This window comes from Castanea sativa, chromosome 4, assembly GCF_040712315.1.
Source record: "Castanea sativa cultivar Marrone di Chiusa Pesio chromosome 4, ASM4071231v1".
Taxonomy (NCBI): Eukaryota; Viridiplantae; Streptophyta; class Magnoliopsida; order Fagales; family Fagaceae; genus Castanea; species Castanea sativa.
This window is the reverse complement of record NC_134016.1, coordinates 34,920,344-34,941,063: the sequence shown is the minus strand read 5'-3', so window position 1 is coordinate 34,941,063 and position 20,720 is coordinate 34,920,344. Positions and strand designations below refer to the sequence as shown.

The window sequence follows — 20,720 nt, the reverse complement described above, 5'->3', positions numbered from 1 at the left end:
GATACCTAGGATCTCCTTGAAATTAGACAAATGAAATACCAAGATGTCATACAAAACCTTAATTCATAGGAATTGACGAAATTACAGTTTTACCCCTGAATACAAAATTGACCATAACTTGTAAATTAAAAATTGTTGTAATCCTGAGACGCATATAACTGAACTTTTAAAAACACATGACTTTTACTTCACATGTGGATCACATAAAAAAAATCTTGAATAGACTAAGGGCATGTTTGCTTCAGTGGATTGAAAACCGCACTTTTTCAAAGGTATAAATTTTTAAAGCCTCATTCTTTTTTTTCCTAGGTACAACCTTTTTAAATACCCTATTTCAAAAATCTGAAAAATAAGTTGTATCAAACGGGCACAAATTTGCATAGTAACAAATTAATCTTCCATAATTGTATCATTCTCCCTTGGTTGGAGCCTCAATGTCAAGTTTAAAGTGTTGACGAACAAGAACATTTGAATTTGAAATTTGCATAAACTCTTCAATCACCTTCAAATCAAAGCACTAAGGATAATGAATTTTTCTTCCGCAACACATCATTAATCATTAAATTCGTTTGAAATTGAAATGATAAAATAACTTTTCAATTTTTTTTTTATTAGTAAAAATGCTTTTACTATGGGTCGAACCTGTGTGTTATAGGTGTGAACACGCATGTCAAAAAGATAGAAATTCTACTCTAACATAATCTAAGTATATATTTGTATAAAGTTCACTCCTGAAGACTTGAACCTCAGTCCTTGCCTCCTATCTCACAAAAACTTTATACTTGTGGAGTGACCATCACACCTAGTGTGCGCGGTTTGGAAGACTTTTGAACTTAAACCCTTCTCAAATTGATCCATAGCGATAACATCAATATCTTACTTACTCTTGGGTTTTCCAAGATACCTATTGTGCATCAAGGGTTTAAGGAGTTGTACAAGAAAAGGTTAGGGTTCAAAATTAGCTAGGGTTGACAAGTTTTTCATGACTATTTGATAGAGAAAGTATATGACGTTTTAGGGTTTATTGGTAAAAGGAAAGACTTGAGTTGGGGTTGTAGGGAAGAAGAAAGAAAGATAGATAAATTTAGTGTTCAAGGGCTGTACAAACGGTACCATGGGAAAGAAAAGGAAAACAAAGAGAGAAAAAAGGATAGAAGACTAACAAGGGGAACATGTCTCAATACTAAACACTCATTATTTTTATTGATCAATTCCATTTAATCATCAAGTACATGGAACATTAATATGCAAACTCAAACTCCTCCTATATCTTTTTATTGGACGTGAATTTTGAAAATCTAACATTTGGATTGCATGTTTTTATTATATTCTTCATGCTTACAAAATTTCAAGAAGATCAATGATCAATAACTATGTCGTTAATCAAATATTTAAATTTCAAGTTTTTGTGGAACAAAATTATGCATAAAAAGATATAGGAATTTGAAGGGTTTGGAGAGAAACCTTGTCCTTAAAGTAATAACTAATAAAAGACTGAAATGAACTCAAAGAAAAGAAAACATGAAATACTAAGGATTTCCTAGAAAATTCTAGACTCAAATAAAAGCCATACCTAGTGCACAAAACTCCCAATTCTAGGGGGCTCTAGGAGAGGTGATTAGTAGGCCGCCTTCCCCAAATTTTAGACTCAAATAAATTATCAAAAAACCTTAATTCACAGGGATCTCAAAAATTCAAATTAGCCCCTGAATATAAAATTGACCACAACTTGTTAAATAAAAACCCAAATTAAAAATTGTTTTAAACCTAAGACACATATAATTAGACCTTTAAAATTGAATAGACAAATTTGTTTTAACCCAAATTGAATAGACAAATTTGCAAAAAGTAACAAATTAATCTTCCATAGCTTCATCATGATTGGTATGGAGGATACCTGCATGATCATTTGTAAAAGACGCATGCAAGTAATTGAGCTTGATAGCCATCCACTGTTTGCACATATATCTATCATGGCCTGGATGATACGTATACTTTGATCCAACACTGACTTTAAATCTGTGACATAGTCGCTGATTGGTAATTCTAACTGAGAAAAATGTGCCTGTCTCCCAAAAAATATGTATGGTAAGTAGATAAAACTTTAGGGAAAGGGAAAGTTCAATAGAAAGATAGAAGGATAGAGAAGGACAAAAAAAAAGACATGCTAAAATTGATGTCAAAAGCAGTTTCAACCTGAAATAGCAGATTTGCTTTGACATGTGGATCATCAAGGCGATTCTTATCCACCATATATCGAACTCTCTCAGACAATGCTTCATTGTAATTTTCCTATAAAGGGTAGAGATGAAACAGATATACATACAAAATTCAAACATGTCTTGCCAAAAATATCAACTAAGATGAGGCCATGCAAGCAATGGATGGCATGAATGTTAGAATTCAGTGTGTATGTGTCAAAAATTGAAGAAACAATAGCAAAAATTCATGAATAATTTAAAAGAATGAGATTTTGTTTATCAGTAAGTTATATACGCACTATGTGAGTCTTGAAACCACAACCTTACTCTCCATCCCATTATTAAGGGAGGAGGAATTGTCATTTGAGCTAGAGCTCATTGGAATTTAAAAAGAATGAGCTTATGATGAACAAACTGTTTCAGAACAATAATAATCAACAAAAAATTACATTGACCTTTTTTAGGCCTGAACTGTAGAAAAATAATCGGTACAATAATTTTACATGTCATAAAGAAAATATCTCAAGGGTAGATATAGAACTGACAACAGGAATGAAAATGAGTATGAATATAATTTTGAGGTCCTTTCTTTTTCTTCCAAGTTTTAATTAGCTGCCCGCTGAACAAAGTATCAAGTGCTATTCAGCTTGACAAGAAAGACATTTCTCAGAATTCAGTAAAGCAACACGTAAGTTCATTACCAAATAATATGGGCAAAGTCTCAGATATATTATATATAATTTATTCCTTTCAAACTTGTCACACTCGATTAGTATATAAAGATAGTCAGGATACAAGTATGGGCTACACATAATCAGAAATACCTCATTATGCCGCACAGGAAGTTCATTGTACTCAGAAGCAGCAGAAAGTATATGCAGAAACACCTACAATGAAGAATTTTTGTAAGATTCATGATTAAAATAATAGTAAAAATGAAACCAATATAACTACAACTTACTTCAAGCGACGTGTCTGGACCAATATTTGAACCAAACATAGAAACAGTCATGTAGCTGAGGTAATACTGAGAAGCTATTGAGCCCAACATCATAGGCTCCACAATGTCATCACTCATCTTGATGCATCCACTGTCTTCCAGATCCTCAAATGTGTTTTGCACTAACCTGCAAAAAGATAAAAGAGTTACCCAGCTTAGCACTATCACAAAGAAGATGGCACATCCCAACAAAATTCCATAAGGTCTGGCTAATAAATTACTTCTGATATAAATAAGAACTTAGAATTACTACCGAGATAAATAAGAACTTATAATTTCAGAATCTGTACTCTCCAAGCCATAGTAAGCAGGATTAACCGTCTGTAAAAATAAAACATGAAAAAAAAAATCATAAGCATTGATGTGCACAATATTATCTAATCTTTTTTTCCATATTTGATAAATCATGTTGTGAATCCTTTCTCTGAAAAAAGGTTTTCATGATCTTCAAATCTAGCACTTGAAGAGGAAGAATGGGGGAGGATTAGATCTGATAGGTATATTACATCTTCCAAACATTCAAGAGTGTTTAAAATAACTTGTATGACTAATTCCAGTCTAGCAACCATATATTTGTTTCTGTAATCACCAAAACAATACCAGTCTACGGAATAAGTAAGTCCAGGTAAGGTAATGCACTGCATCCTCCTTATGGCAAATTGTGCTGGAAACTATCTCTGCATTGATGTGATCATGCAACCGCTCTCTGAGACTACTCTCAACCGGAAATGGTTCATACAAAAACTGCATGCAAAAACATCAAACTTACTCTAGATTCCCAAACAAAGGACCATTGAAAGCATACACAGTTACCATTTTGAGTTTAACCTTTTTATAGAAGCTCTTTTTGGGTTCATGAACAAGAATTACTGCTTTCCCATGTTGATCAAATTGTGGGCGGCCAGCACGACCCATCATTTGCAAGATATCTGTGATTGGAAAATCAACATATCTCTTTGCTTTTCCATCATAATATTCTGTTCCCTGCAACAGAAACACAGGTTTTCTTAACAATATGGAGAAAAAAAGGATCTCACAATGGAAAGAGAGTATAGTGAGCTGCCAGACTAGCATGAATTTGAAGGCAGTACTTTCTTGCCTAGCATAAGATTCATGATCTTATGATCGACCAGTGATAAATCTGTATTACTTAAATCATATGAAATAATTTTGTTTACAAACTTCTTTGGAAAAGTGGCACTCCTACCCGTGTGGTCATCAAGATCCAGGGTTTGATCCCCTTGCCTTTATTTAGCAACCCCCTCCCCCCCCCCCCCCCCCGGCGGGCGCCCCCTAAAAAAAATGTTGCAACATCTTTCAAGTGGTACTTAATCCGTGACAGAAAAGCTTTTTTTTTCCTCAAAATTATTTTAAGCTCCTGAAATGTTCACTCTCTTCCTCGCACGAACTGAAACATGATTCTATATTGCAACATCTATCCATGACAGAAACTTTTTTTTTTCTTTAAAATTTCTTGTAAACTCATGAAATGTCAAACTCCTTGTCTCACCTTTAATATTTCCTATAAAACATTGCTAAATAATATACACAAGTTTCTGTAAAGATTATAGATATGTGTATAAAACTACACCATAGCTCTCAAAAACAAAGTCCAAGCTCCTCTCCAACTGATAAAAATATGGTTGATCAATTATCAATAAGGATTCATCCCTGCTGAAATCTGGTAAGTTCAACTAACTATAAGGCAGCTCCCTTTCCAGATGCTTTACAAATTACATGAGCTGCAAGTACAAAAAGTGTATTCTTTCCAGATCATATTAGGTTCATGAATCCTGACGCCAACTTTTAGTAAAACAAAGTTTGTTGGGTTCACTCCTAGATCAGCTGTTCTTGATTCAAATTGTCATAACATGAGTGTGGCACAATTTCACTTGAAATAGCTCAGGATTTTAATAAGTTAAGCAAAACAACACTAGGTAAAAATAAAATGCTAACTCAAAAAAATTCCAAATTTCATTGTGTGGAAATATATGAAAACACTAGCAAGAGATAAAATTGCACATATAATTGCAATCTTGTTATATGGAAGATGGAATTTTGTTTTAAGTGAAAAATTATGTCCCAATGGCTTGGAGGCAGATCAGTATCCCTGTACTTATCTCAAATCTTCATACAAATGACCTACTTAATACAACCTAAGAATATCACAAGTACAATATATCACATGAAGGAGACAAAGTAGAACACTTGGAATCAAGTATGAATACCTTTCACCTACAATGAAATATGATTTCTGCAGAATTTCAGGTGACAAAATGATAAAATACCTTGAAGAAAATTTTTGAAATCTTTTTTCTCTTTTTGATAAGTAAAATAAGAAAAATTTTGAAATCTACTCTTAGTTTGAGCATAACCCTCAACAAAGTGGACCAAAACTTTCAGTTAAAACATCATTTGGATTTTCTTCAAAAATTCAATAATAATTTACAGATGAAATTTGAATGGTCTGGAAGTTCAAATGAAATTTTCGAAATCAAGTATAATGTGTATAACATCCAAAATCTATCAAAATCAGTTAAGAAAGGCTTACAAAACAAGTGCACTTGATTTGAGGAGTATTTTTGAGCCAATTAGTAGGTGCTTGGACTGTTTCATTAGGAGTAGAGTGACTTAATTTGTCACCAGAAGACCAGATACATAGACCAATCTCTTGGATATTTATCTCAAAAGAACTTTGTCACTTTTTAATGCTTGCAATTTTTCTTTGCATGTAAAAGTGTGAAAAAGAACTTCATGACACCATATTTAATTTTTGTTCACCTTGATAATGACCAGATGTGCTGGAAGGTTCACACCCCACGCCAATGTGCTGGTACAAACCAATACCTATAATTGTATGATGTAATTCTTTAGTATAAAAAGTTGAAACAATTTTTTTCCTAAGTAGGAAATAAATGAAAGACTATAGAGTAGTGCCTGGATCTTGTTGTTTGCAAAAAGTTCCTCTGCCAGAGATCTATCCTTGTCATTCAAACCAGCATGGTGCAACCCAATGCCAAATTGTAATGTGTGCCTCAGGTTCTGATCAGTGACCTGAGATAGAACCATTTGAAATGCTTCTTCTGGCATATTAAGAAACTGCCTTGGATGCTCATCTGAAGCTGCAAACTTCCATTACAAAAAAAAACAGAGAAATTTAACGGCACTGGAAATTAAACAATTCATATTCAAGGTATGAAATGGATCACACCTGAATGAGGTCCAGAGCAGTAAGCCTTGTTTGGCGACGAGATGAAACAAATATAAGAACTGGTTTTGTAGGTGAATGGGTGCATATTGCAGCATATGTGGGTTTATTCATGCTATTCATCCTCGGGCAGTAAAACTTTCCAGGATAACCCTGTTCATAGAAACTGACATCAGAATTGAAATATGCAAATACATAAGGCCTCAATCAACTTTCACATCAACCAGAAGAAGTAATCATGAACAGGGGATTTGTTACTATCTCATTTACCATCCACTAAGAATATCATTGTAGTTTGAACAAATAAAGATTTATAAATCCAGAGCAAAAGATTCCAAATTTTGTAATAGTAGTTAGTTATACATGAAACAATTTTCAGAAATCTTGCGATGGTTAGACATGACAAAAAAGAAGAGAATAAAACATTGTCTAGACCTCATACACATCTTCTTACAAAGTAAATTGTCAATGGTGGCAATGATCAGGTAAAAATGTGGATCACTTTCTATACTACACTTCAACAACTATTGGTACTTACATGGCTGAATGTGATACCTTTAAACCATAGCATTTGATCATCAGTTCCCTTTTTTTTTGGGAGAGGTAAGAAGATCATCAGCTCTTATCAAGTGAAAGACATAATGTTCAAATATAAAGTATGTAGGAACATTTAAACAGGCACACATTAAGCAATAAGATTATTACTCACACTTCATTATTAAAATGAGTCAACAACACAAGGAAATAGACTTGATAATAAAGTTTTGCAAGAAAACACTCTTAATGTGTTTATCATGTCAATTGAGAACATACATGATAAAATAATTAATAGAAAGATATGCATAATCTCACAGTGACTTCATAAGAACAGGTAAATATTATACTGTTCATTAATTCTATAGTTTCAAATTCAGGAAGTACTGTTCATATCATTTTGTGTTTATTTTTAAGGGAAAATAAAAGTCCATTACTTGGAAAATATTATGCCATTCTTATTATCAAATTTGTTTTGGTCCCAAAACATCCATTAGAAAAGTTATAGCATAAGAGAGCAACTGTAGAAAGGCTTGGAGTTTGATTGTATTGGGGATATGGAGAGGGTTTGGCTTGAAAGAAAGTTTAAGAGAGAGGAGATTTCTCAAGTTGTAAGAGACTTGGAAGGGACAAATCTCCAGGTCTGGATGGGTTTACTATGGCTTTTTATCATCATTGTTGGAGAGTAGTGGAAAAAGACAACTTAGCGGTCTTTGATGAGTTTTTTCAATATTGTAAGTTTGAAAAATCTCTTAATACTACCTTTATTGCTTTAATTCCAAAAAAGAATGATGTCTCTAATATTAGAGATTTCCGGTCTATTAGCTTGGTGGGGAGTGTGTATAAAATCTTAGCTAAGGTTTTGGCAAATCGTATGAGAATGGTTTTAGATCTGTTGATTTTTGAAACTCAGAATAGCTTTGTGGGAGGTAGACAAATTCTTAATTCGGTTCTTATTGCGAATGAATGTGTTGATAGCCGAGTGAAGAGTCGGGTTCCTGGGGTCATATGTAAACTTGATGTTGAGAAAGCCTATGATCATGTGAATTGGGAGGCTTTTCTAGATTTGTTGAATAGGATGGGCTTTGGGGTGAAGTGGTGTAAGTGGATTCGTACTTGTATATCCACAGTTCAGTTCTCTATCTTGATTAAAGGGTCTCCAGAGGATTTTTTTTGGTAGCTCAAGGGGATCCGCTATCCCCTTTGTTGTTTTTGATTATGATGGAGGTTTTTAGTAGAATGTTGAGAAGAGTGGAAGGAGCTGGCTTAATCCGTGGTTTCAAAGTTGAAGGAATGAGGGGTGGTGGGGAATATGTTTCACATCTATTGTTTGCAGATGACACTATTCTTTCTTGTGATACAGATGTGGAGCAAATTCTTCATATTCGGTTGTTATTACTTTGTTTTCATGCTATAACAGGTTTGAAGGTCAATGTGCAAAAGACTGAAATGGTTCCAATAGGGGAGGTTGACGATGTGCATGCCTTGGCTGAAATTTTAGGCTGCAGAGTTGGAACTTTACCCATGACTTATCTTGGCATGCCGCTGGGGGCTGCGCATAAATCTCCTTCAATTTGGATCTTGGAAAAAATTGAGCGGAAGTTGGCCGAGTGGAAGAAGTTATATTTGTCTAAGGGGGGTAGATTGACGTTACTTAAAAGCACATTATCTAGTCCTTCTACCTATTTTCTATCGCTATTCACCATTCCTACTTATGTGGCTAATAGAATTGAAAAACTGCAAAGAGATTTTCTATGGAGTCATAGTAAGACTCATCTGGTACTTGGTTCCAGGGTGCTTAATGTGGATTGTGTGGTTGGAGCGGAATCGCCGTTCCTTTGAGGACTAAGAGAAGACCTTGATTGAGCTAAATCTTTTATGCCAGCGTAGTCTCTTAGAGTGGTCTCGTTGTTGGGGGTTTACTAATTGTTCTTCTCTCTCTGTGTTTATGTCCTCTCTTAGCTTATCTCTCTAGTAGCTTTTCTCTTGTTGTTCATCATCATGAACTTCTTGTATGACTTACTTTCTTTCATTTATAAAAGCTTTCTGATTACTTATCAAAAAAAAAAGACTCATCTAGTAGGATGGGATAAAGTTTGTGCACCCATAGCTAACGGTGGTTTAAGTATAAGGAAACTTACCACGTTCAATAAGGCATTATTGGGGAAATGGTTGTGGCGGTTTGGGAAAGAAGAGAATCGGCTATGGAGGAGGGTGATAGCTTTAAAGTTTGGGAAAGAGTGGGGGGATGGACTTCTAAGTTAGGTAGGGAAGTTCATGGGTGTGGTTTGTGAAGAGGTATTTGTATGGGCTGGGAGGATTTTAGCAAAAACGTTTATTTTGTTGTTGGGTTGGGAAATAGAGTGAGATTTTGGCAGGATGGGTGGTATGGGAATCAACATTTCCAAGTGGCTTTCTCAAGGCTGTATGGTATTGCTATTAACAAGGAGGCCTCTGTAGAAGCCTCTTTGTCAAGGCAAGGGGCGGAGGATAGAAGAATTTAGGATGTTCATTTTATTTGAGAATTTAATGATTGGGAGATGGATGAAGGGTTGCATTTTCTTCGTATCTTAGGAGCCAATACTCCTTCAATGGATGTTGGAGACCGGTTGAGATGGAAGTTGAAGCCTAATGGGGATTTTGACATCCAATCATATTATAACAAGTTGCGAGATTCTCCTTCAGTTATCTTTCCTTGGAAAGGTATATGGAGAGTTAAGGTCCCTAGACGTGTTTCTTTCTTCGTTTGGTATGTAGCTTGGAATAAGATCCTAACGGGTGATAACTTGAGATTGAGGGGCTTGGATTTTGTGGACTGATGCATTATGAGTCGACATTGTGAGGAGACAATGGACCACTTACTCCTTCATTGTGAGATGGCTTATCGGTTATGGAGCTTTGTTTTTATATCTTTTGGATTGTCGTGAGTCATACCTAGATCAATTCTAGAATTGTTTTTTGGCAGGTGGAACTAGTTGGAGAAGCATTCATCTCAGATTAGGAATTCAGTTCCGTTGTGCATATTATGGTGTCTTTGGAATGAACGGAATCGACGGACTTTTGAGGATTTGGATAGTTCCAGTGATCAGATGCTTGCTTCTTTTAGTGGAACTCTTTTTGATTGGTCTCGGGCTTGGGGACTCACAACTAGTGATTCTCTCCTTTCTTTTCTTAGCTCTCTTTCTCTTTGTAATTAATCTGTTGTTTGGTTTTATATTATGTATTTTCTTTGTTTTCTTTTTTCTCTTCTTGTAATTTTTTGGTTTGTTCTGTGCTTTTATTGCATAGAGTAGCCTTTCGTATATATATCATTCTTACTTATCAAAAAAAAAAAACTGTAGAAGTTATAAACTGAAGTATGAAGTGTCAAAGCATCATGTCCCCAAACCCCCCCACCCCCAACGCCAAACAAGTGTCTCTTTCAAAGAACATGCTTTTGAGTACAGAGGTAGTATATATCATAGAATACATAATATAATTGAAGAACATCTCAAGAAATATCAGACAGTATGAGAAGAAGGAACTACCTGGATATGAGCTTCAAGAGGTACAGGCCTCACACTTGGCTTGAAATTGAAGAGGCCGATTTCCCCAACACCCAACCAATCAGCCAAATCACTAAATTAAAAGAACATGAGAAAATCATAAAGTAAAAAGAATCGAGCATAGTGGTTGCAGACATTGTTCTCGTTATTCAATGTTCAAACAAATTTTTTTTAAGTAGTAGTGCAAACATTTTGTAAACACATAAAATTAACAAAAAATATTTCATGACATTAACTTAATCAAAAACTTATTTCACAAAATATTATTATAGATAGACAGGAATGGAAGCCAAAATATATATATATGCTCTGCTGAGGCCAAATAGTTGAGAAATGAAACACAAACATAATAATGATAATTCTAGGCATGGAAGTGAGATCCAACAGAAAAGAAGCAAGAGCATTCTGAAGATTCAAAGAAACTATAAAATTATGTATAAACATACCCTGCATTTGCTAAAGCTGTCGAAAGGCCTACAAACCGTACTGCGCGCTCTGTTTGTGAGGATATATATCTCATCCTTGAAACAATAACCTGGAAACATTTAGTTTTATAATTGAGATTTCTCTTTCGTTTTTTCTTTTTCTTTTTTTGGATAAGAAAAGGATTTTATTCCACTGGAACCACCTCATGACCAATATAAAAAACAAGATAGCCTAAAGAATTGTAACCATAGAATTCCAAAAAAAAATAAAAGAAATCAAATAAACAAACTCAGTAAGATTTCCACTGTCACTAAGACCCAGGACAGATGACCATCCATAGACTAAATGAAGAAAAAATTTGTAGAATTAAATATAATATTATTAATTTGTAGGTTAATGAAACAAGAAAGAAAAGGAAAAATATTTATTCCTTTAAACTGAGAGGTACTAGGTTTGAAACCTCTAGCCAGCATCTAGGGCCAACCAATTCCTCCCCATAATTACTTTTGTATGTGAAGAGGGGAGACTACACCCCCTGGGGGGATAATCAGGTGCTCAAAGAACTCGGGACACCCTTGTTAGCAAAAAAAAAAAAACGAAACAGAATATTTATTCAAATAAAATGAGAAATGTCTCAGCTATTTTCTGCTGTAAATTTTTTTCCAGTCCATTTTTGCCCTTTCACCAGCAAAAAAATTGCCTCTCTTGAAAATCAAAAGAAAAAGATATCCACTTGCGGAAATTACATGAATGTACACAACTCTAATGCAAAAAAACCTAGCAATATTTCACAACAGGAATCTAACAGACCAGTGAGTCTGGATATCTTAACAGTGAAATTTCTTTCAATGTGCTATGCATTACATTTTAATACAAGATAATAAAGAATCAGTTCTTCAATAAAAAAACCATCAAGAAAGACAAGACGAAAATAATGAAACTCAGAGAACTTAGATTCCATTATAGTGGCAGCACTCAGGAAAAGGTTACAGCAGTTGTTGAGTAATACCTCAAGGATAGGACCACGATCAGCTCCCAGTAAGTGAATCTCATCCAAAATCATAAGACCAACCTATTGATTAGATATTACACATCAATACCTAACTGGCAGAAATATGCATATGATCTAGCAATTCAGTATTGTAATATCTATAAAATGTACAAAAATGAAAGGAAAAAAAATTCCCATTAAATAAAATTACAACAAATAGATGCACCTTTGTGACATAGCTTCGACTATGCCAATTACGACTGATACCATCCCACTTCTCAGGAGTAGATATTATGATATCAGCTGACAAGAGGGCCATCATATCTGGAGTATAATCTCCAGTCATTTCAACCTGATAAAAATATCTTGTTAATACCATTACCAATGTTAAAATTTTTTAATGACTAATAAGCAAATCCTGTCACCATCTCCTTTCCAAGCTGAGAGACAAGACGCTTTTTCCAATCATTCATTCTTTCCCGAACAATAGCCTTCAATGGTGCTATATAAATAACCTGCATTTAGACAACAATTAAGCATACTGCCCTTCATGAAATAAAGCACCTAAAAAATTTAATGACTAAAACACTGATTATGAAACCATTTAGTTCACCTGCACAATAAGGAACCTAGTTTGTTTTTTGATAATGTTTTTAAAAGAACCATAGAATGTGTTCAAAACATATACTCTGGTACCATATGAAAATAGACATTTCTTCTTGTTAAGCAAATTTGGTTACTGTAGTTAAGGTGAGAACACATCTTCTTCTTTTCTTTTCTTTACTTTTTTTTTTTTGGTTTGTTTTCTGTTTTTGGGTATCCTAAACTCTAACCCAATAACTAAGCATCCATATAATTTGACATACTACTAGAGGAGTATATCTAGCAATACTGATTTGCCCATCAATAGAATTGCCCAATCAGCAAACATCCACCGAAAAAACCCTTGTCCTTTTTTGTTGTATTTGTCTCTATCAAATTGTTATATGCTGATCCACTTTTTGTTGGGCAGAGAAAATTTTGCACACATCTTTGTATCAGACTGAGGTTTTTTTTCTTGATACGCATATTTCATTCAAAAAGAAAACAAAAAGGTTGTAGCCTCAACACATGAAAAATATATGAGAGATATGCAAAAGAAGAAAGAAAAAATGAAAGAGGAAAAAAATAGAAAGCAAAACAAAGATCTATAGAGACAATACTCTTCTAGTTTTATAATGCATGGAGAAAATTAATTTACATACCTTCATATCAGGCTGAGTATTAAAGAGGCGAAGCATAGCAAGCTCAGCAGATATGGTTTTCCCACTTCCAGTGGGAGCTCCTAAAAGGACATTATTGTCTGTGTGATACAGGACATGAAAAGTCTGCCCAATTCCAGCAAATGCATCAAACCACAAATTCAAATTGTCATTGTTCTGAAATAGTAAAGTAGCAACTAACAATACTTGTGCTAAAATTTTGGAACCAAACCTGCGTTTGTATAGGATTAAAATGTGAAAATTTGTACAAGGCTTCATAAGAACTGTTACCCAGTGAAGTCACTGGAAGAGGTTTTAAATCTAGAAGTTCTGTGTGTGAAGTACGACCCTGAAGGAACCATAGTCTTTATATGAGAAAGAGATTTGGCATGAGCAAGTAGCAATACAAAACCACTACAATTTGAGTTTAGTCAAAATTGAAAAAATAAGATATGATACCTCTGGCAGTGCTAAATTATGGAAAGAAATGGTATAGAAAGCGTCTGCCTGCAACCAAGAATCACAAACAGCACGAATGTAGTATTGGGGTGGATGTGGTTCAAATATCGGCACAGTGAAGGAAAGCTTCTGAGGTTCCCCTCTAGCCATCCGCTTTGTCAGATTGAAAAGTTCAGAGTGGTAGATATGGTCATTCTCTGAATCCTGTTTTAAAGATTGATCAGGCATCCAATGCAGATGTTGGAAAATATGGAAACCTAATTATTACCATGACCCACAAGGAATGATAGTAAAACCTAGTCAGGACGTATTTTCCACCAAAAGTTTTAAACTACCAGTAGTGTACCAAGAATGAGATCAATTTCAAATGACATGAGCAATTCCTAGAAAACCTAGCAAAGTAAAATTTTCTATACTTAATCTAGTACAAACAGAATTGCCAGATATTAGCCACCGTGATAAAAATTAAAGATAGCATTGGTTGCAGAGAGTCTGAACTCATCAACCCTATTAAAATTTAAAGGATTTTTTCCTGTGCACTTAAAAATTCACATCCTACACGTATTAATCAACAATATTTTTCCCACAATTAAACCCTCAACGTTTTAAAGTGAAGTGATTCTTTAAGACAATTTAGCAGCTAATAAAATAGGTGCTAAATTCCCAAATTTTAACCAAGAAAGTATTTGTCAAGTCAGCAGACTCAGCACCTCAACTAGAATCCACCAACGCAAAGCAGCACCATGAAAACGATCTTTCCATGTAAAGTCTGGCGTTATGAACAGATCCACCTGAGAAATAAAAATTGATTACATAAAAAAGGATAATCAATTTAATCCAACAGAAAAATATATAAATTTTAATTTCACATGATTAGAAAGAAAGTTTCAATTTCAAAGATTTAATAGAAAAAATTCATTGGTTTCAAAGATTACACAGAATTACCTTGAGAACAGTTCTGGTGATTGGACTTACAGTTGCTGATAACTGGATCCATGGAAAATATCCTAAATATTGCTTAACCAACTTCCATCACCCAAAGAAAAGAAAGAGAGAGGGTTATTTAGAATCTAATTTTCATATGAATCCAAGACTGTTTAAAATTTTAAAACACCAATTTATGAAATGATTGATACCTTTCCTCCATGTGCATAACGAATCAGTGCTCCAATATCCTTTTCCTGCATCTCATGCAGGCGATCTAAATCAGCCCCTCGTTCTTCAAGCTTTCGCGTTATCTGGACCAACCAACATAGTTAATAAAAGAGGCAACAAAAGTTTAGCTTGAGAGATAGTAAAGGTATATCAGACAAACTTCTGCTGAAATATCCCTATCAAATTGTCTAAGTGGATGTTGATGGGGCCAAATTTGCCGATCCACAGCCTTGCAATATTCCAACATTAACAAAGACATCTCGGACCAGCCTCTGCGCAAACAAATTTCGAATAAAGCCCTCATAATACGAGCCAAACTAGCACTTATATATGCAGCATCAGAAACCAATGAAAAGGTATCAATCGAGCCTCGAGATATGTACAACTGCAAGTAAAATAACCAATATATTAGTCACTACATATTGCCTTTTCTTTCAGTTAAAAATTAGCAATAGTGCCAACTGCCAAAAAAAAAAAACCTAAAGAAAAAAAGGCGAAAGAAGAAATGTAACCTGAATAAGAATGGAAATTTTTCCATGTTTATTTGAAGGACCACCCTTAACTTCCAACGGACATGAATTGCGTGCCATCATCTCTAACTCATTCTGTTCCTCTTCACGAACAACAATATTTTCAAATTCAGAGGAATGGGCAACCATTTCAATTACCTACGGCAGAAAGAAAGTGGTATCAGGCATCAGCATGTATAAAATGAAATGAAAATTAACGCAAAGAAAGTAACCTTGAGAAAAGAAACTACAGATAAGTGTTTCATAGGGCTCTGCATCTAGAGAATTAAGACAACACAAAAGAAGACCAATCACTGAAAAGGTAATTGGCCTTTGGTCTCTAGGTAAGTATTCCTTAATCTATGTTTTCTTTAAAGGAATTTTTTTTATAAGTAAAGTTTAGCATAACAAAAAGAAGTTAAATAATATATCAAAAAGTAGCCCAAAAAATTTAAACATCAAGTACAAAGGAAACATGTAGCATAAGCAATAGGTTGTAAACAATAACCTCGCTATCATTCATGTGGCGTCTCAACATTTCATTGTAAGTTTCAACACTAGAATACTGAATATAGAAGTGGCTTGCAATGCGACCAAGCTCTGTACAGTAAAAATTGCCACTTTTCTCATCAAACCGCATCATTTTTGCTTTGTCAAGTGACCGCGCAGCATCTGTTACAAGAGCTCTTTGCTTTGAACTTAAACCAGGATCTACAATAACCTGTCAAAAAAAAGTAAAAGATCCATTGTGTAAGCACCCTTACAGTTAATAAAAATATACATTTGTGAGCACTTTATTAGTACCAAATTATGACCAATAACCAAGAACATGTTCAACAAGTGTCGGGGGGGGTAAAATGTCAGACATTTCCTCCAAGCTAAGTGCTCATAGTATATGCATTCCTTAGACATTCCACCAAGGAAGAGAAAGCTTGCCCACTGGAGAGAGAAAAAACTGGAAAGATCAACCCTTGTAGAAAGTTTAGTTATTGGGACTTGGGAGACATATTCCTCTCACCGGGCTGCTCATCAACAAATAGCCACCCACAGATTAAATCTGTAGATTTTTTATTCATTCTGGTTGATCTTATTTGCATTTGCATTAAGGCTTGTTACATGTCACCATCTCTCTATGTATCATTTCATAGCTAATATCCAAGATCACTCATTGGACTTCAAGGAGTACTCAAAGCGTATTACTAAAATTTTCATTAGGGAAAATTTTATTCAATGTGTGGTAACAGATATTATAGTAGTCTGTTAAGCAGAAAATATGAAAAAGCTAAAATCCAAAAATGTAGGGGAAAACAAATGGCATAGACATCAGTAAAAATGTTCAACACAAGTAAATGTCTATATTTACTTGTCAAACCAGACATTATCAGGAGCTAGACTATATCATATCAGATCATCATATTTGCATCAGAGAACAGTATGAACAGACATACAATACCTCATCCCATCCGATACCATATGCCAACGGATTCAACCTCATCCTTATAAAAAGATATGTATATCCAAGCCATGCACAAGCTTCCTTAACATTAGTGACTGTACCCAAAGCTACTTCCGCATTTAAATTATCTTTCAGGGAGCTAATAAACTGCAAAATATAAAGAAAGAAATCACAAAATCAAAAAGTGAAGCAATAATTAACAATATAATCTTCAGATTTATTGGACGATGCAAACATGTAAAACTTGCAGTATAGGGAAATAAAAAACATATGAATTGCAGCATCGCCGAATAATTAATCTGAAATAATGAAACACCAAGTGTATTATCTATCTCCTTCTAATTCCTGCTCTTACAAACAATTTATTAACTTAACATCTCACTTTGCACTAGCTTGGGAAAAAAAAAAAGGGTCCAATGATAAATATAGTTTATGAAAAGTTTCCATTTTCCAGTCTGATTATGGGTCCGTTTGATTACCGCTTATTTTGCTGAAAACTGAAAACACTGTAGCAAAATAATTTTTAAACGTGTGAATAGTGTCATGGAACCTATTTTTAATAAAAAAAGTTGCTAAAATAAAATATAAAAAAAAGTTTGTGGATTCCGTGAACAGTGCACGGGATCCACCGGTGTGACATAAAGCCATAGAAACACGATTCTAAAAAAAATAATAATAATAAATAAATAAATAATTGCAACGCAGACGCAATCCAAACGCATACTAACACCTTTACTTCATCATGAAATTTGCCCAAACTATACCAACCAAAAAAGGGGGCTTTTTTCAACATCTTGTTTGTGCATAAATCCTACGAGAGAGAATGAGGCATAATAGAGATAACTTAACTAAGTAAATTAACAAAATTTTGCATAAAGCCCAACCCTTCTATCACTTCTATTCTATTACATCTTATCCTAGTAACTCAGATCATAAACAACAACACTCTAAACTCAATAAATTATTGTTATGGTTTCTATTTTTGTTTCAAACACATTTAGGTGTAGAATAAGCATAATTGTTTAAAACTTCAGTACCCACTAGATTTTTTTTCCTTTTTTTTGGGGGGAGAGGGAGGGTGTGGGGGAAGTACAATCATAGATTTAGAGATCCATGAAATCAACCAAAGAGTTACAACGTACCCCAACATGGTACAACATTCAACCACCTGGTTTTGTTGCTCAGGGGGAGTCAGGTAAGGTGTACAGACTTCATAAAGCCATACATGGCCTTAAGCAATCTCTCGAGCTTGTTTTGGTAAGTTCAGTGAAGCAATGATCAAATTTAAATCACATCATTACTAATCTAATCACTCTATCTTCTCTTATACCTTTGAAAGAGGAAAGATCTCATTAATTGTGTATGTTGATTGCATAATTATCACTAGTGAGGACAAGAAGGAAATTAACAAGTTGGAAGACATTCCTTCAAAACTTGTTTTGCACTAAGGATTTAGGAAAGTTGTGCTACAACTTGGGCATTGAGATGGTGCAATCTAAAGAAGGAACTATTTTTTCACAGAGAAAATATGTGTTAAGACATTTCAGAAGAAACAGGTTTGTTAGGCTATAAACTTGTACAGATGCCTATGGATCCTAATGTCAAACTTTATAAGGATTTGGGAAGTTGTTATCCAATCCTAAGCGCTGCTGTCATCTAGTTGGTAAGTTGAATTATCTCACCATCACTCGCCTAGATATATCCTTTGCAGTTAGTGTTGAAATTTAGTACATGGTTGTTCCTCGTTTCTCACATTGGGAGGCAACTCTCAAGATTGTGAAGTATCTTTATATATATAATTAATATATATATTATAATAGAATTTCAACCTATGGTATCTGCTCCATGGTTATTGCTCTTTATCATTAGGCCAAGATACTAATTGGTTTTTGGTGTAGACAAGTTCGAATCCCAAATCTTTTTTTCGATGACAATAGACTTCACTAGTTGAGCTAACTAGAAAACCCATAGGATTGTGAAGTATCTCAAAGCACATCCAAGCCGCTGATTTTTGTATAAAGAAAATGGTCATTTATGTGTGGAAGCATTCACAAATTTAAATTGGGTAAGATCACCCTCAGATGGAGATCTACTACTGGATATTGCACCTTTCTAGGGGCAGTTTGATCACTTGAAAAAGCAAGAAGCATAATGTTATTTCCTGATCTAGTGCTAATTAAGCAATGAAATCTTTGCTCAAAAAAATAAATAAATAAATAAATAAGCAACGAAATCTTTTTTTTTGATAAGTAAGAATGATATATATACGAAGGTTACTCTATGCCTGAAAAACACAGAGCAACCCAGAAATACAAGAAAAAGAAAACAAAGAGAAACAAGAGAGAAAACCAAACAACAGAGAATTACAAAAAGAGAAGGGAACAAAGAAAAGAAGGGAGGGAATCACTAGACGTGAGTCCCCACGCCCGAGACCAATCAAAAAGAGTTCCACAAAAAGAAGCAAGCAACTGATCCCTAGAACTATCCAAATCCTCAAAAGTCCTCCGGTTCCGCTCCTTCCAAATACACCAAAGGATGCACAGCGGGACTAAATTCCAGATCTGAGACGAATGCTTCCCCAAATAATTCCACCATCCAAAAAGCAAGTCTCGGAACCAAACTAGGCATAACCCAAGCCAAGCCAAAAGTTATAAAAACAAAGCTCCATAACCGATAGGCCACCTCACAATGAAGAAGAAGGTGATCTATCGTCTCTCCACCATGACGGCACATAATGCACCAATCCACAAAAACCAATCTCCTCAATCTCGCATTGTCTCCCGTTAGGATCTTATTCCAAGCTACGCACCAAACAAAAAAAGAAACTCGCCTAGGGGCCTTAACTCTCCAAATAGCTTTCCAAGGAAAGATAGTTGAAGGAGAATTTCTTAATTTGTAATAGTACGACCGGATGTCAAAAGCCCCATTACGCTTCAATTTCCATCTCATCCGGTCACCAACATCCATAGGAGGGATTATAGCACCCAACATACGAAGAAACCGCAGCCCTTCATCCATCTCCCAATCATTAAAAAATCTACTAAACCGAACATTCCAAGATCTTCTATCCTCCGCCCCCTGCCTATGCAAAGAAGCTTCAACAGAAGCCTCCTTATCAATGACAATGCCATACAGCCTAGGAAAAGCCAACTGAAAAGGTTGATCCCCATGCCACCCATCCTGCCAAAACCTCACCCTATTCCCCAACCCAACCACAAATTGACAATTTTTACTGAAATCCTCCCAACCCATACGGATGCTTCTCCACAAACCACACCCATGAGCTCCCCTACCCAGCTTTGAGGTCCATCCCCCCCACTCTTCCCCATATTTTGAAGCTACTACCCGCCTCCATAAACGACCCTCTTCCGTACCAAACCGCCACAACCATTTCCCCAAAAGAGCCTTATTAAAGGTAGTGAGTTTCCTTATCCCTAAGCCACCATTGGCTATAGGCGCACAAACTTTGTCCCATCCTACCAAGTGAATCTTGCTATCTCCCCACAGGAAATCCCTTTGCATCTTTTCAATTTTATTAGCCACATGAGTAGGAATAGAGAACAACGATAGAAAGTAAGTCGGAAGACTAGAAAGCGTACTCTTGAGTAATGTCAAACGACCCCCCTTAGACAAGTACAACCTCTTCCATCCAGATAATTTCCGGTTAATACTTTCCAAAATTGTGTTCCAAATTGAAGGGGAGTTGTGAGGAGCCCCCAGCGGCATGCCAAGATACAACATAGGTAAAGATCCAACTCTGCAGCCCAAAATATCCTCGCAGCATGCACATCACCAACCTCCCCTATAGGAACCATTTCGCTCTTATGCACATTGACCTTCAAACCTGTTACCGCCTGAAAACTAAGGAGCAACAACCGAATATGAAGAATTTGCTCCACATTTGCATCACAAAAGAGTATAGTATCATCTGCAAATAGTAGATGTGAAACACGTTCCCCACCATCCCTCCTACCCTCAACATTAAAACCACGGAT

At 35.2% G+C, this 20,720-nt stretch overlaps 1 protein-coding gene across 1 annotated transcript in view; it reads right to left on the bottom strand.

Moving 5' to 3' along the window:
* LOC142631527 (DExH-box ATP-dependent RNA helicase DExH14) overlaps positions 1-20,720 on the bottom strand; it is a 39,089-nt gene that overhangs the window by 3,517 nt on the left and 14,852 nt on the right. Inside the window, exons 21-45 of the mRNA XM_075805693.1 lie at positions 16,723-16,872; positions 15,778-15,990; positions 15,273-15,428; positions 14,921-15,145; positions 14,742-14,843; positions 14,551-14,631; positions 14,316-14,396; positions 13,606-13,809; positions 13,379-13,495; positions 13,150-13,272; positions 12,331-12,420; positions 12,132-12,257; positions 11,924-11,986; positions 10,935-11,023; positions 10,471-10,561; positions 6,413-6,562; positions 6,139-6,330; positions 5,983-6,048; positions 4,030-4,185; positions 3,802-3,945; positions 3,455-3,522; positions 3,163-3,328; positions 3,026-3,088; positions 2,197-2,292; positions 1,898-2,065 (exon numbers count right to left, since the gene is read on the bottom strand). Of these exons, the coding sequence (XP_075661808.1) occupies positions 1,898-2,065; positions 2,197-2,292; positions 3,026-3,088; positions 3,163-3,328; positions 3,455-3,522; positions 3,802-3,945; positions 4,030-4,185; positions 5,983-6,048; positions 6,139-6,330; positions 6,413-6,562; positions 10,471-10,561; positions 10,935-11,023; positions 11,924-11,986; positions 12,132-12,257; positions 12,331-12,420; positions 13,150-13,272; positions 13,379-13,495; positions 13,606-13,809; positions 14,316-14,396; positions 14,551-14,631; positions 14,742-14,843; positions 14,921-15,145; positions 15,273-15,428; positions 15,778-15,990; positions 16,723-16,872 (3,180 nt within the window). The remainder of the gene's footprint in view (positions 1-1,897; positions 2,066-2,196; positions 2,293-3,025; positions 3,089-3,162; positions 3,329-3,454; positions 3,523-3,801; positions 3,946-4,029; positions 4,186-5,982; positions 6,049-6,138; positions 6,331-6,412; positions 6,563-10,470; positions 10,562-10,934; positions 11,024-11,923; positions 11,987-12,131; positions 12,258-12,330; positions 12,421-13,149; positions 13,273-13,378; positions 13,496-13,605; positions 13,810-14,315; positions 14,397-14,550; positions 14,632-14,741; positions 14,844-14,920; positions 15,146-15,272; positions 15,429-15,777; positions 15,991-16,722; positions 16,873-20,720) is intronic.